The sequence below is a fragment of the Myotis myotis genome, unplaced genomic scaffold, assembly GCF_014108235.1.
Source record: "Myotis myotis isolate mMyoMyo1 unplaced genomic scaffold, mMyoMyo1.p scaffold_m19_p_17, whole genome shotgun sequence".
Classification (NCBI taxonomy): domain Eukaryota; kingdom Metazoa; phylum Chordata; class Mammalia; order Chiroptera; family Vespertilionidae; genus Myotis; species Myotis myotis.
The window spans coordinates 9446594-9462429 of record NW_023416321.1 but is presented as its reverse complement, the minus strand read 5'-3'; the positions used below and the strand labels follow the sequence as shown (position 1 = coordinate 9462429).

At 37.8% G+C, this 15836-nt stretch overlaps 1 protein-coding gene across 4 annotated transcripts in view; it reads right to left on the bottom strand.

Moving 5' to 3' along the window:
* The window catches only part of NPEPPS (aminopeptidase puromycin sensitive), a 69727-nt gene that overhangs the window by 10806 nt on the left and 43085 nt on the right, over positions 1-15836 (bottom strand). For 3 of the 4 annotated variants that reach the window (XM_036339193.1, XM_036339190.1, XM_036339191.1), the window contains 7 exons: positions 11379-11543; positions 10398-10502; positions 9353-9413; positions 6800-6909; positions 5483-5546; positions 2734-2873; positions 696-830 (listed from right to left, as the gene is read on the bottom strand). In XM_036339193.1, coding sequence (XP_036195086.1) covers positions 696-830; positions 2734-2873; positions 5483-5546; positions 6800-6909; positions 9353-9413; positions 10398-10502; positions 11379-11543 — 780 coding nt within the window. The remainder of the gene's footprint in view (positions 1-695; positions 831-2733; positions 2874-5482; positions 5547-6799; positions 6910-9352; positions 9414-10397; positions 10503-11378; positions 11544-15836) is intronic. The other variant, XM_036339192.1, reaches the window with a different exon arrangement.

Genomic DNA, 15836 nt, shown 5'->3' with positions numbered 1-15836 from the left:
GGTCTCTCTCAGCAATGAGATCAGCAGATGTGAGGTTTTGTGCATCAATGCTAATCTGTGTTTATACAAAGAGGAATCCAAAACCAGTTACTGCAGAGGGGAGGGAAAACTTCAAGTCCAACTTAAAGGAACACTAGGATGAATCTGACAATTTTATTACAGTCAAAGACATCTAGAAATTATCTAACCTATGTTGGAGACATAAAAATAGCACTACTAATGCTGCTTTAAATCTTTTCTGAAACAAAGCCAAATATAAATATAATTCTAAAGCTAACAGGCTATTATAGAGTTGTTAAAAAATTCTAGACTTTCCCAGCAAAGTACAACCACTACTTTAGAAAAACAGAAATCACCTTGAATCAACTAAGTATTTTTTTTAAATTACATTAGTAGGGAAATTTCTTCAAGGCTCTTACCTATTTCTATTGAAAAGAATTTCTGCGTTACAAAGGCTAATTTAAGTACAGTTGTAAAAAGCTGACGTAGGAATAGTGAAATGGGATTTGTTTCTGGTAAATTATATAGATTCAATTTTGTCATGTTAGTTAATAATTAGTCATTTGCTCTAATCCCAAAGGCATCCAACCTTCAAGAAGAACTATATTCTTCTAATTATGTTTCAGTTAGACACTCCAGGAAAAACAAAATCCTTTAATCAACAAAATCCATCATACTACGTGAGAAAGGCTCACCAAGGAGAAGAGGTCATTCTGTAATCCAAGTCGATCCACAGGGGGCAGAGAAAGGTCACGAATGCCTGGTAATAAACTTTCCAGCATGGCCGAGCTGTACTGGGTCCGATAAAACCCAACTGTTCCCAGGTTTAACTGAAAAGATATCCAGTAGATATTATTAAATAGTTGCATTTATTTTTGAAGTCAATCTTTTGTAGGTGTGAAAGAGTTCTGGTTTTAGTATATCTGGATGAAAACAACAAGGATCATATATGCCAACAGATAGGGATTAAAATGAAACAATACATAAAGATAGCAATCAGTTGTCAGAGATGAATACAAAGGCAAAAGAAAACAAACTTGACATGGTAGAGGCCAAAGTGAGGGAGAGTAGGAAGAACATGGTGGGAACAAATGATATGGATAAGTTTCTATTTCTAAACTTAGTAAATAGTTTTAAGATTATCTCTATATATAAAAGCCTAAGTGACCAGCCAACCAGTAGCTATGATATGCACTGACAATCAGGGGGCAGACGCTCAATGCAGGAGTTGCTGAGCTGCATTGACTTGGCAGCTGTGGTTCTTGGGTGATGCACCTGGAACCAGGGAGAAGGGAGAAGGGAGCCCGATTCTGGGGTGCATCACCTGAGAAACATCTTTGGCCCAATCCTCGCTGGCCAGGTCGAGGGACTCCACCGGTGCACAAATTCATGCACTAGGCCTCTAGTAGAAAATATTTACTATATGTAAAAATACTTGGACAGTGGAATCTCTAAGGAAGACTAATAAGCCTTTACAAACATTGATCTATTGAGCCCAGAGCCTCAAGAGAATAACAAATGTCAGGTCCTAGATTTTAAATAATTACAGTTCATATGATTTGTGAAGTGAGGTTATCACTGACTGTCATTCTCTGTAGGCTATTTGCCAACAATCAAAAATATTTGTGATAGTATTTACACACAAAATATTTTAATGATAAAAAATAATAGTATAAGATACAAATATTTTACTATTTATATAGAAATAGTAAAAAAATCACCTCACAATTCTAATACAACTATTATTTTGATTACCTTATCTTTTACTGTAGAAATAACACTTTTATTTACCTAATTACAACAGTGTGCATAACTTTTTTCTCATTTATAAGAAAATGTTCATATAGCTATTTAATCTTCCAGATTATAATTTCAAATGGAAATATAGTATTCTACTGAGTTTAAAAATTAAAACAGAGGGAGAAATGACACTTTTCAGAAAGCACAAAAGTCCAGCCAATGTGTGTGTGTGTATATACATCCCACGTTCAAAAGCTGTTAAATCGCGTTGTGTACCCATATCTTCAGAAAAAAATCACTTCTACTGTTGTGGTAAACAACCTGCTTCCCTATTTATAATGGTCTGGCCTTCCAGCAACTTCAGCGCGAAATTATAGCTAATTTGTCTACAAACGTCAGATGGTCATAATAATCTGGCCACTCGGTGTATATTTCCTATTAGGAAGCTACAATTGGGAGAAAAGTTTGTAGTAGATACTTACATTATGAAAAGTATAGAACAATGAAAAACAGTATTTACCAACTGTTATTTTTATGAAATGGTTTTAAAACACCAGCTAAAGGAATTTCACGTTTCGGTGACACAACTGATTATTATACATCTGATCTCACTTGATTATAGTTGTACACATACAATGACAACACATCATTGACATTAACATGTCATTACAATGACAGGACAGTTTGAAGTTGCGAGACTACAAAGTTTTGGTTAGTGTGACTTTATACATAGTCTACTATTTTCCCCTCTTAAATGCTATCCCTTTGTATCTGCTTATCTACCACTCTCTGCCATAAAGGAAAATATCTAGACAATATTATTTGAAAACTGGCCCTCCATTTCACATAGGAAAGTTTAGAAATATTTTTCTTTGCAAGTCCTAGTCTAATATGAAGCAGTAGAATTTAGAACCAGCCATAAAATGCATAAAAGAAGTGAGATAGAAATCAATTTAGGTAAGATTAAAATGGCCATGCCATTTCTGGACTCACCTTTACCCATTGGTCTGGTTTAACATTCTTCAAAACCACATCCATCTCTGGCTTGTCCATTAGAATTTTCAGTTTGGCATGGTTGGGATCTTCGCTAGTAGAGATTGTGATAGGAACCATCCACTGGGGACAGTCTTCTCCTTAAGCAAGAGAAGAACAAATAGAAAACTTGAAAAATAATTTCTCACTGTAAAAAAAGAAGGTAAGGTGGGGAGAGAGGACTAGTATTCTATGCACAGGCTTGAGCCTAACTATTAAGCCAATAGCTCATTTTTAATGGTACAAAAACTCTTTCAGGTGACCTAATACTGGTGCAAAGGAAAAGAGAATTTATTAACAAAATCACAAAAGTCTACAAAACCCCAAATGTAACAGTTTACTTACTTGTAGGATCACAAATACAGTGATTTTAAGCATATTTTAATGATATTTTTCTTTTTTTAGAGAGAGAAGAAGAGAAAGAGAGAGAGAAAGAAATACTGAAGAGAGAACATCAATTAGCTGCCTACTGCACTCCCCTCACCCAGGATCGAGCCTGCAACTCAGGCATGTGCCCTGACCAGGAATTGAAGTGGTAACCCCTTGGTGCATGGTCGATGCTCAACCACGGAACCACACTGGCTGGGCACAAATAGAGTGATTTTTTAAAAATACGTTTTTATTGATTTTTACAGAGAGAAGAAGGGAGGGGGATAGAGAGATAGAAACATCAGTGAGAGGGGAACATTATCGATTGGCTGCCTCCTGCACATACCCACTGGGGCTCAAGCCCTGACTGGGAATCGAACCAGTGACTTCTTGGTTCCTGGGTCATCGCTTAAGCACTGAGCAACAATGGCCAGGCCAAATACAGTGATTTTAATTTAATTGTTGTTTTCCCTTTACAGAGCAATAAAGACATCAATGATTTTTACTGTCTTAAAGAAATTTCAAGTATGTGAAAGCCCTCATATAGCACTTAAAAACAAATACTAAGGTACAGTCTTTAACAGTACCTTATATACTACTGAAACACTAGAGGGTTGGTTTTTATTTTTCTGATAGACAGGACACACCCTGGGAACTATTGGATTCCAACATGGACAAGTCATATCTAAAAGCCAAAGCTTTTGTAAGATATATACATACTCTTAGGGATCAGACAGCAAAATTAACTTTGCATTAAGATGCCAAACAAAAGAGAGTCACTGTCCAATAGTACATCAAAGGAAACATTTTAATAAGTTTATACCTTTGTGCTATCAGGCTAAGCCACAAATTAAAATTTCCTCTCCACACTGGGATATTTCAGGTTTTAACACTGTCTATATTGGTCATGAGTATTAGATAAACCTACAAAACCTGTCAGTCCTACAATGCAGATTGCAGGTGTGAGGCAGAAAATGGCAACTGTGACACTTAAGGATTTATTTGGATAATACACGTGTCCTCTGACTTTCAAATATATTAAAAGAGTAATTTTAAATGCTAAAGAAGGTTGAGGGTAGAAGGCTGTATCTTTTAACCTTAGTAGAGTGCATCATATTTTGGTGGATTGAAGATGAAAAGGCGTTAGTGATTCTGATATACACCTCCCCCTGTTGAGACCTGCTATTCTAAAGGAAGTCTGAAAGGTATAGAAAACTTTATTTTTTAATTTTTCAATTAATCTTTAATTTGTTGGATAAAAGAATCTAATGATATGTAGAGATATTTTAAAGAAAGCAGAGATGAGTGGTAAGGGTATAAATTCATGGAATCCAATGATTTTGTTTGAATTCCTACTCTTTTTAAAATTATTTTTAAATATATTTTTTATTGATTTCAGAGAGGAAGGGAGAAGGGCAGAGAGAAACACCAATGATGACAGAGAATCACTGACCAGCTGCCTCCTGCACGCCCCCTTCTGGGGATCGAGCCTGCAAACCAGGCATGTGCCCTGACTGGGAATCAACCCGTGACCTCCTGGTTCACAGGCCGAGGCTCAGCCACTGAGTCATGCCAGGTGGGCTGAATCCCTACTCTTTAACTCATTAGAGAATTAACTCAAAGTGACCTTGGGCAATTTTACTAACCTACCTCGGCTTCAGCTCCCTCATTTGTAAAATGGAAATAATTTTACTTACCTAATAGGATTGCTGAGAGTATAAAATAAGAGCTAGCACTATAATATATCTAAATAGTCATTGGGCTTTATTTATTTATTTACTTACTTATGCCCAGGAATTTAAAAAAATAATCAGCCACCCACACAAATGTGTATCAAGTCTTCTTTTAGGTATGAAGGCTAGAGGCATCACTTCTTGGCTGTTCCTATGCTTCTTCATACACAGAGACATGGAATATAAAAAAATCTAAGAATATGACATTATATATACTTTGTAAATCTCCTTTCTTTTCTTAATTTTTAAAAATTGATTTGGGAGAGAGTGAGAAAGTGGTGGGGGAAGTCAGAGAGAGAGAGATGTTGATTAGTTGTTCCACTTATTTATACATTCATTGGTTGATTTTTGTATGTGACCTGATCAGGGATCAAACCCACAACCTTAGCATATCAGGAAGATGCTCCAACCAACTGACCTACCCAGCCACAGCAAGAATCTCCTTTCTTGATTTTCTGGATTTCATTTTTATTCTATTACCACTTCCTTGTTTTTATTTAATTCTATTAATTTTTTTAAAAATGGATAATTATTTCCTATTAGTTGGAATACTACTGGTATGGTATCCAAAGTCATTGATCAACTGCCACTTAGAGCCATTTGCTTACCAACATATGGTCCACTGGCACAGAATTTCCTTTGGGACAACTTTAGTAATCGGTCATTTTCTACCTAAAGAAACAAAACAAAGGCTATAGTAGTATAACTTTTTTTTCTTTTTTGGAGGGGGCAACGTTTCTGTGACAAAGTAGAAGGTAAAACCAGTATTATCAAATGTCATATAAGTATACCAAAAGTGCAATGATGATGAAGATGATGATGCTATAGAATAGTGAAAGGTTACTATTTCTTATTTAGGCTTCAAAATAACAATAGTCTAAATAAAAGAGCAGGTTCTATGTAATATGGTCCCTCAGAAGAGATATGTACCCAGATAAGAACTTTAAAGGGTTAAAGTTCTCAAAAGGATACATAACAATAAGTAATACTACAAAAAGTTATTTTAGATTAGCATGTGAACTCAATGTTCAGAATTCAAACTTTTAGAATGACTGATAAGCATAAAAGAAAGCACACACCTTGTTTTCAAAGGATAAGCTTTGCAATGAAACAAAAAAGTATGGAGGAAACTAAAAAGCCAGAAGCAACAAAGTCAAGTACATGATTTTTAGAGAGAGAGAGGAAGGGGGAGAGGGAGAAATCCAAAATGTTTTTGTTACAGAGCCCTCCTATTTCCCACCAAATATGATTGATGCATTCACTAAATTGCCTTTTCAAATGTTTACAGCCAATCTGAGAGGTCCTCCAATGTGTGTACTTTTTATTATAAAACTAGAGGCCCAGTGCATGACATCGTGCATTGGGGTGGTGGTGGTGGTGGTGGTGGTGGTGGTGGTGGTGTGTGTCCCCCTCAGTCCGGCCTGTGCCCTCTCACAGTCCGGAACCCCTCAGCAGATGTCCGACTGCCGGCTTAGGCCTGCTCCCCTGTGGAAGTACTGCTCAGCCAGAAGCCAGGCTCGCTGCTCCTTGGCACTGCCTTGGAAGCAGGAGAGGCTCCCACCAACCGTGAGTCTGGCTTCTGGCTGAGTGGCACTCCCCATGTGGGAGTGCACTGACTACCAGGGAACAGCTCCTGCATAGAGCATCTGCCCCCTGGTGGTCAGTGCATGTCACAGTGACCAGCCATCCAGTCGATTTGCATATTAGAGTTTTATTATATAGGGTACAATCACATTTAAGGTTAAGATGTGGCTTTGGAAGGTTAACTTACACTGTAATGTACCATGTAAATTTGAGTGCATTTTGAGGGCTGGTTTAAATGTCACCTAGAATTCTTAAAGTACATAAAAATAAATTTGAAACCACTGATTGAATTTCACTTAATACAATATTAGGTAAGTTGAGGGACTTTTTAATAAGTTTACCTGTTCTGCTTCCACATAAATGAGGGGGAATCCCATTTGTTTGGTCCAGGTATTCATCACCGCTGCTATAGGTTTACCACTAGCACCTTCTAAACATTCCCAAAGGTCCTCTAGGAGATAACACAAGCAATGAAAATGTAAATGTTTACATTTTTATTTTCCTAAAAAAACCCGCAGTTTTATATACCTCTTGACAATGCATTGCTGACCCACTCTTTAATTCTTTCATGTTCAGGAAACAAACAGTGGGCCAAATTAACATCCTCCTTGCCTTCTCATTAATTTAACTCTATTACAAAAACTGGTCTTATATTCTAAGATGTTCCTAACTTTTCCAATTTATTAAAAATTACAAATTATAATAAACCAAAGACAAACAGGTGAGTTCAAACAGAGTAAATAGAAACAAACAAATGGAAACACATTTAAGATCACAACTAAATAACCATTCACTAACATAAAATCATTATATCCACTCAATTAACAGAGTTAAAAAATACTCAGTAAAGCTGATGAGGTGGTGATAGAGTGAGCAAAACAGTAATGCCATGTGACACACACTAGAATGAGGGCATGAACAGAGAAAAAGCACTTCAAGGAAAATCCAAAGAAAATAAAGGCTTCACAAGAGTTGACTTTTGGCCTGCATCCTGAAAAGGAGTTGTTCATTAGATAGATATGAACCACTAGCTCATTCCAATTGGGCAGAATAAATGGTCAATGCAAAGATGAAAGTATAAGAAAAGACAGAAAATAACAAAAAATAGCAATATGTTCAATTAGCTGAAAATAGAGGGCACATATGTGGGAATAATGGGCAATGAGGCTATAAATGTAGGTAGGGCCAAACTGCTGAAGACTCTGTATGGTTTACAAAGAAGTACTGACTATCATGAAGGGAATGTGGCTTACCCATTATTTTATTTTTAAAATCGTTACTGTTGAAAGTATTACATATGTCCCTTTTCCCATGGACCCCCTCCACATTCCCAGTATTTTTAATCAGCAGGATGATGCAATCAGATATTCACTTCAGAAAGATAATCCTAGCTAGCCTCAGAGAGAGAGATGAAACTGAAGAGAGTGGGGCAAGGCAAGTAGTGAGTTAATAGGCAACTGCAAAATGCAATAGATAGATCACGAAGGAAGGCATAAATTAAGGAAAGTAGATAGAAAGAGGGCACTGGAACTGCTGCGAGAGGGTAAATAGCATGGATGGTAACTGCAATGTATTTGAACTGCCAATTATCTTTCATAAACCACAAAACAAACTGAAAAAAGGTACATGGTGGGCCTTGCTATTCATATGTGGCCTATGAACTAGTAGCACTGGCTTCACCTGGGAGCCTGTTAGAAATGCAGACTCTCAGACCTTACTCCAGGCTTACTGAATTATACACATTCTAATAGATCCCAGGTGATTATATGTCCATTCTATTTTAAGAAGCATAAGGTACTTTCCTCATATATTATATACGGGCATACCTTGGAGATACTGCAGGTTCTGTTCCAGACCACCACAATAAAGCAAATATTTCAACCAAGTGAATCACATAAATTTTTTGGTTTCCCAGTGCATATATGTTTATATTATACTATAATCTATTAAGTGAGAAATAGTATTATGTCTTAAAAAGTACATATCTTAGTTAAAAAATATTATATTGCTAAAAAATACTAACCATCGTCTGAGCCTGTTTGAAAAATGGCACTGACAGACTTGCTCAATGCAGGGTTGCCATAAACCTTCAATTTGTAAAAAACACAATATCTGCGAAGTACAATAAAAACAAGGTATGCCTGTATATGCATGCCAAAGACTCATAAAACTTGCAAGAGTACATTTTTCTGTAGCCCTTCTTTAAGGAACAGAATGCCTCTATTTTACAAACTCTAATGGCAATTTATGGGGCTGGGAGTGGGGTGTGAAGGTTACATAATGTCCTGAACAGAGGAGAGACTGTATTTTTAAATAGTAGGTCACAAACCTAAGGAACACCCTTATAGCCAGGACTCTGAACTTTTGTCATTCTATTAGACACTAATGACATTACACAAATCTTGTTTTTTAAAAAGTTTTCCTGTTCACTAAAGAACTTAAAACTATGAGTCTGGCTCTTTTTCATATCCAATCAATTCTTAAGCTTTATTCATCCTTTTGACTCTGATAGCAAATAAACTATAGACCACCATACGCAAAAATTTCTTAAGATTTTACTTCATTGAAACTCTAATCCCATATATTAACTTTTAAAAATGGTTAATCTGCAGCTATTTTAATAGTCAATGATTAATTTAGGGCAATAAAACCAACAAATAGCCAAAAAAGAACAAGCTCCAGTCAGGTAAACAGCACTCTTCAGAGTCTTAGGTGGCAAAACACTGAGCTATGGAAAGCTGGCTATTGAAGAATGACCAAAAGGGTAATGGGCCCTGACAACAAATGGCATAAAATAAGTCACCTTCATTTCCTATCCATCACAAGGAAAGTTAAGCAGCTAGAAAAAAGGAAATGTCCCACTTCCATTTCTCTCTCAAGCTATTAAAGATTACCTGTGGCAGCATTCTTTTGCTGGAACTTGGTTAAATACATGTTCATTCCTTTCTTAAAGTCCTGAGAAAATACAATTTTTAAAATCCAAGAGTCAGACCTCAGAATTTATAGTATATTTACATATTAATACTCAAAAGCTACTTTACTAAAATTATTGAGGGCCAGATTTACTGAAATACATATATGTCTACTGCCTTTTATTTTAAAAAATATTTTTAAATTAATTTTACAGAGGAAGGGAGAGGGAGAGATGAAACATCAATGATGAGAGAGAATCATTGATCAGCTGCTACTGCACACCCCCTACGAGGGATCCACCCTGAAACCCAGGCATGTGCCCTGACCAGGAATCAAACCATGACCGCCTGGTTCATAGGTCAATGCTCAACCACTGAACCACACAGGCCAGGCTACTGCCTTTTATTTAAGAATGCATACTCTGGCCCTGACTGGTTGGCTCAGTTGGTTCAAGTCTTATATACTAAAAGATCACAGGTTTGATTCCCAGTCAGGGCACATACCCAGGTTGTGTGTTCGATCCCTAGTTGGGGTGGATAAAGGAGGCAACTGATCGATGTTCTACTGTCACATTGATGTTTTTCTCTCTCTTAAAAAAAGAAAAATCAATAATAAAAAAAAGAATGCATACTCTGTCTTCTACTTTTAAGTTTTATACCAGCCTTCCACCCTCCCAAACTTATTTGTATATCATTCACCTAAGACAGTGGTCGGTAAACTGCGGCCCCTTGAGTGTGGCTCTTCCACAAAATACCACATGCGGGCGTGCATGTACAGTGCGATTGAAACTTCGTGGCCACACTCAAGGGGCCAAAGAGCTGCATGTGGCTCGCGAGCTGCAGTTTGCCGACCACTGACCTAAGAGATCACAAGAGTCAATATTAAAAAAATACTAGTAAAGACAATCCAGTACTGTAATATTCTGGATGCAAAAAAAAAAAAAATTTACTTAGGAACTTGATCTAATTAAGATCTGATATTTTTTCACCATAAAAAAATAGAAAACTTTTAAAATTGCTTTTTTACCGTATCCCCAATGTAGTCGTGCAGCATTCGGATGACAGATGCGCCTTTGCTATATGATATAGCATCAAATATCTCATCAACTTCAGAAGGATGGCCCACACTGACCTGGCAGACAATGTAATTCAAGGTTATGACAGGAAGCAGACAACCTATAATACTGAATTACATAAAAAGCTTTCTAGGAAAACACTTCTAACTAATATGATATTTTTCTGCCTTTGGCTCCCTCATAATGTATAATGATGATCCTTAAAAAAAAATATTTAACATGATCCCCGTCAACTCTTTTTTTTTTTTTTTAATTATTAGTTAAGGTATTACAAATGTGTCCTCATCCCCCCCATTAACCCCCAACCTCCCCCGTCCCCCCGTCAACTCTTAGGGTCCAGTCTTGGCTCTGCTTTGCTTGGGAGGTAAGTCACTATGAATCTGTTTATTGGTGGTGGTGGTGAGTGGGAGTGGAGAAGAGAGAGATGAAAAACACTTTCTTTCTTTATGGTTTACAATTATATAGGACCTTGGTTAAATATGTCAAAGTAGACTATAAGTCTAGTTCTTTGAAGGCAAAATTTATACATATAAACTAGCTGAAATAACAATAACCTAAGTTAAGAGAATTAAAAATATATAAACAGATAATGACAATAAAAGAATATGTTCAGAATTTTCTTTGAAACGAACGATGGAATGATAATGTTCCCCTATGCATATTATTCAATAGGTATGGTTCTCCCATACTAGTCAATAAAAATGTATTTAATGAATGCTTAAGGGTACAAAGTACTTGACTCTACAAAGATCAATTTTTATAGTGTCTATCTTAAGAAGAAATGTAATTAGACCAGTCTTGCTAGATTTTCAAGACTGGAAATATAAAGTATAAAAACAAGTGAATCACCCATGCAATTTTCAGAGTTTTAAATATCTCTGTAACAAATTACTTCATTAAAAATGAGAGCAATGGTTGAAATTATGGCTCACTTCAATAGGATGGCTGTTATCTAAGGCATCAAGCTCCTGGGCACGGGTATAATCAGCAGAAACAAACTGGGTCCAGATATCATACTCTGGGAAGCAGTGGTCTACACACAGATATTCAATCCAGGATGCAAAGCCTTCATTTAACCAAAGATGTGTCCACCATTCCTAAAAACAAAAGAGAAATATGTAAAGAAAACAAAATACTTGTCATTCCATTCATTTGAAAAACTCTCATGTCCCCTCCACTATACTCTAAAACTTGCCAACTTAATGAACTAAAATTCAAAAAAATTAGTAAATAACTCACATCTCTTGTTTTTGTTTTTAAATCTCCATCTGAGGATATGTTTCTACCGATTTGAGAGAGTCAGAGAGAGAAAGAGAGAGAGAGAGAGAGAGAGAGAGAGAGAGAGAGAGAGAGAGAGAGAGACATCGACTAGTTGTCTCCTGTACTTGCCCTGACCAGGGTTTGAATCCACAACCTTTTAGTGTATGGGATGATGCTCCAACCCACTGAGACATACAGGCCAGAGCAATAATTCATATATCTAAACTAAAGAGATGCCTAAAAGAGATTCCAAGAAAGGCCAACGGATGATGTTAGCATTATGCCTAAGAGACATTTCAAAACATTAATAAGTAACATTTTACTACCAAAGGTATAAACAGAGGAAGGAGGGGGGAATAAGTGGGAAAGCCCTTATATAGAAAGGGGAAGAGAGTGGATAAATGTAGGCTTTCCCCCCCTATATTATTTCCTATATTGCCGGGGTCCTGCCCCAGCAGGTCCAGGGGTCCCCAAAGGTGTGGACGGAGCCGGCGAAGAAGGAACGACATGGAGACAGCGTTCAGTTGATCAGCAGCCTAGACAGGATCTCTAGCCAAGTTCTGGTCAGGATCTCCAGTGAAGTTCTGGTTAGGATCTCCAGCCAGGTTCTGTGTCCATGTTCTCTTGCTAGGTTCTCCAGGTTCTCCAGCCAGGTTCAGTCACCAGGTTCTAGTCAGGTTCTCTTGCCAATTTCTGTAGTCAGGTTCAGTCCAGGATCTTTTGCCATGTTCTCTCCAGTGAAGTTCTTCTGTCTCTGGGTTCTGTGTAGGTTCTGTCTTCTTAGTCCTGTGTTCTAAGTTCTGTATTCTAAGTTCTGTCTTTTGCTGTCTTATTACATCTGTATTTATACCAGTTGACTCAATCCTATCAATCTCTATTACAAAGGTTAGGGCGTTTCTTATCTCCATTCCAGGGAGTAAAGATTATGTAGCTTAAGCATGATTGTTTGTAGTTAAAGTGATTAATTACCCACCTGGCACTAGTTAAGAGGTTTTATTCCCTCCCTAACTTCAGGGGAAAATCCCTACCTGGGGAAACAACCTTTCTCAGAGACCTTGGTTAAAACTCATAGTGCCAAGAAGGTGAGCAAACATATTAAGAACAGTATGCCATATATGCCAGGTCCCTTGAAACAGCAAGCATGGACCGGCTCCCGGCAAATTCCCCCTTTTTTATTTTTTAAAAGCAGGCATTAAAAAGAAAAACCCCAAATGCTCTCTTGTATCCATTTTAAGAGTAGGATTGGCGCTTTCCGCTATTACCTGAGTCCTGATCTATCACCCCAGGGAGAGCTTGCCAATCCTGCACTTTCCCGGGGTGGAAAGGCTGCAGTGGGGTTAAGGATAAGGCTCCTTGGGCCTACCTTCTCCCATGCCTCTACATTTACCTTTCGGGCACCTTTCCTTCCTCAGCAAAGCATGGACATACTTCTTGTATAAAACATTTTGTCTGACTGGGCGTAACCTTAACTCCTCTGCTAGCAAGCATATGTGTTAAAATATCAATACAGAGTCTTTTTTCCTTAGACTCAGTATGGCACATTTTCTTAATCTAAAGATCAATACAGAGTCTTCTTTCTTTGGACTCATTATGGCACATCTTCTCAATCTAAGTTCTGTACTATCCACCTTCTTACCCTATTTATCCTCTATAGGGAGGTCTGAAGTACCCTGGTGGAGTCCTATCCGTCCCGAATGTGGGGGTTCTCAATGGGGGGGGGGCTTACCTAGGGGAATCCTGTTCCAGGGGTTCCCAAAGGTGTGGACGGAGTCGGCGAAGACTATCCACCCTCTTCCTATGGTGGAGTCCTATCCATCCCGAGAGTGGGGCTTACCTAGGGGTCCCTGTTCGGGCGCCAGATGCTGGGGTCCAACCCCAGCGAGTCCAGGGGTCCCCAAAGGTGTGGACGGAGTCGGCAAAGAAGGAATGACATGGAGGCAGCGTTCAGTTGATCAGCAGCCTAGCCAGGATCTCCAGCCAGGATCTCCAGCCAAGTTCTGGTCTGGATCTCCAGAGAGGTTCTGCTTAGGATCTCCAGCCAGGTTCTGTAGCCATGTTCTCTTGCTAGGGTCTCCAGCCAGGTTCTGTCCAGGTTCTCCAGCCAGGTTCAGTCACCAGGTTCTAGTCAGGTTCTCTTGCCAATTTCTGTAGTCAGGTTCAGTCCAGGATCTTTTGCCATGTTCTCTCGCTAGGTTCTGTCTCTAGGTTCTGAGGCCAGTTTCTGTCCAGGATCTTTTGCCATGTTCTCTCCAGCGAAGTTCTTCTGTCTCTAGAGAATGTTCTGTGTAGGTTCTGTGTAGGTTCTGTCTCTCTTGGTTCCGTATTCTAAGTTCTGTGTCTCTTCTGTCTCTAGAGAACGTTCTGTGTAGGTTTTTTTTTTTTCTTTTTCATTCTGTTCATCAGATTTTTTATTCACTTGATTTTTAGATTCACTTGTTGATAGATATGTATTTGTTGTCACTTTGTTGTTCATAATTTTTATCTTTACCTTTTTCTTCTTCTTCCTCTTCTTAAAGAATACCCTTCAGCATTTCATGTAATACTGGTTTGGTGGTGATGAACTCCTTTAGCTTGTTCTTACCTGTGAAGCTCTTTATCTGACCTTCAATTCTAAATGATAGCTTTGCTGGGTAGAGTAATCTTGGTTGTAGGTTCTTGCTATTCATCACTTTGAATATATCTTGCCACTCCCTTCTGGCCTGCAAAGTTTCTGTTGAGAAATCAGCTGACAGTCGTATGGGTACTCCCTTGTAGGTAACTAACTTTCTTTCTCTTGCTGCTTTTAAGATTCTCTCTTTGTCTTTTGCTCTTGGCATTTTAATTATGATGTGTCTTGGTGTGGTCTTCTTTGGATTCCTCTTGTTTGGGGTTCTCTTTGCTTCTTGGAATTGTAAGTCTATTTAAGCAAGCATGGACCGGCTCCCGGCACTATATTGTCATGTAAAATTTAGCTTAATAAAGATTTCTCTTAAAATACACACACACACACACACACACACACACACACACACACACACGTCCTTGCTCAGTGGTTAGAGTATCAGCACATGCACCTAAGGGTTGCCGGTTCAATTCCTAGTCAAGGGCATGTACCTGGGTTACAGGTTTCATCTCTGGCCCTGGTTTGGGAGTGTGCAGGAGGCAACCAATCGATGTCTTCCTCTTCCTTCCTTCCTCCCTCCCTCCCTCCCTTCTCTCTCTCTCTCTCTCTCTCTCCCCGCCCCCTTCTTTCTTTCCACTCTCTTTAAAAATTAATGAAAAAAATATCCTAGGATGAGGATTAACAAAACAACAACAAAACCAAAACAAAACCAAAAACCCTCAAAAAGAACCAGAAAGCTACTAGGACCAAACAAGAAAAACTGGAAACTATTTCCATAATGGCTGAGAAAAATCATTGTTTATGGATGAGTTAAACTTTCTAGGTAAATAGAAAAGCAGTACTGCTTATATAAGAATTGGGTGAGATTAACAGAATGGCAGCAAGTAGTTCAGTAATGAATGGTATTTAAGCATTTATGGAACAGAAAATTCTCAACTGTTAAGAATTAATAGGGGAATGGACAAAGAATATAATGGATCAAAAAAATCAACTTTTTTTTTTTTAAAAAAGCACATTTTAGAGATTTTAATCTAATTTTCATTAAAGTTGATTAAACCTCTTATGAAAACAATATATGAATCCATGCTAAATGCTAAAGGACTGATGCAATGGTAAAAAACAAAAAGGCATTTTAAAATTCTGAAAAGACCAAGATTTTCCAACATTAAGTGATAAGTGGCTATTTGTTTTGTCCACTTATTTAACTACTAGCCTCCATTAAGATAGCTGGTACATAGCTAGTTATTCTCCAACCTATCTTCAAGCCCTTGAATTTCAGTTATTGAAACAACTGGTATCTAATAACTAGAATAGTTACTCAAACCAGGTAAAAAAGCTGCCTAAAATCAATATAATAATGCACACACTTCCCCAACTAAAAGTTATTACTGGTAGTTTCAAAATAAAATCAGAAAAAATAAAGTCTGCTGAAAGCCTGAGCAAAAAAATAAAAAAAATAAAAAATTGTTTAGCAGCAACAAACTTATTGCATTAAGCAGAAAAGAACATTTCTGTACATATCTGAACA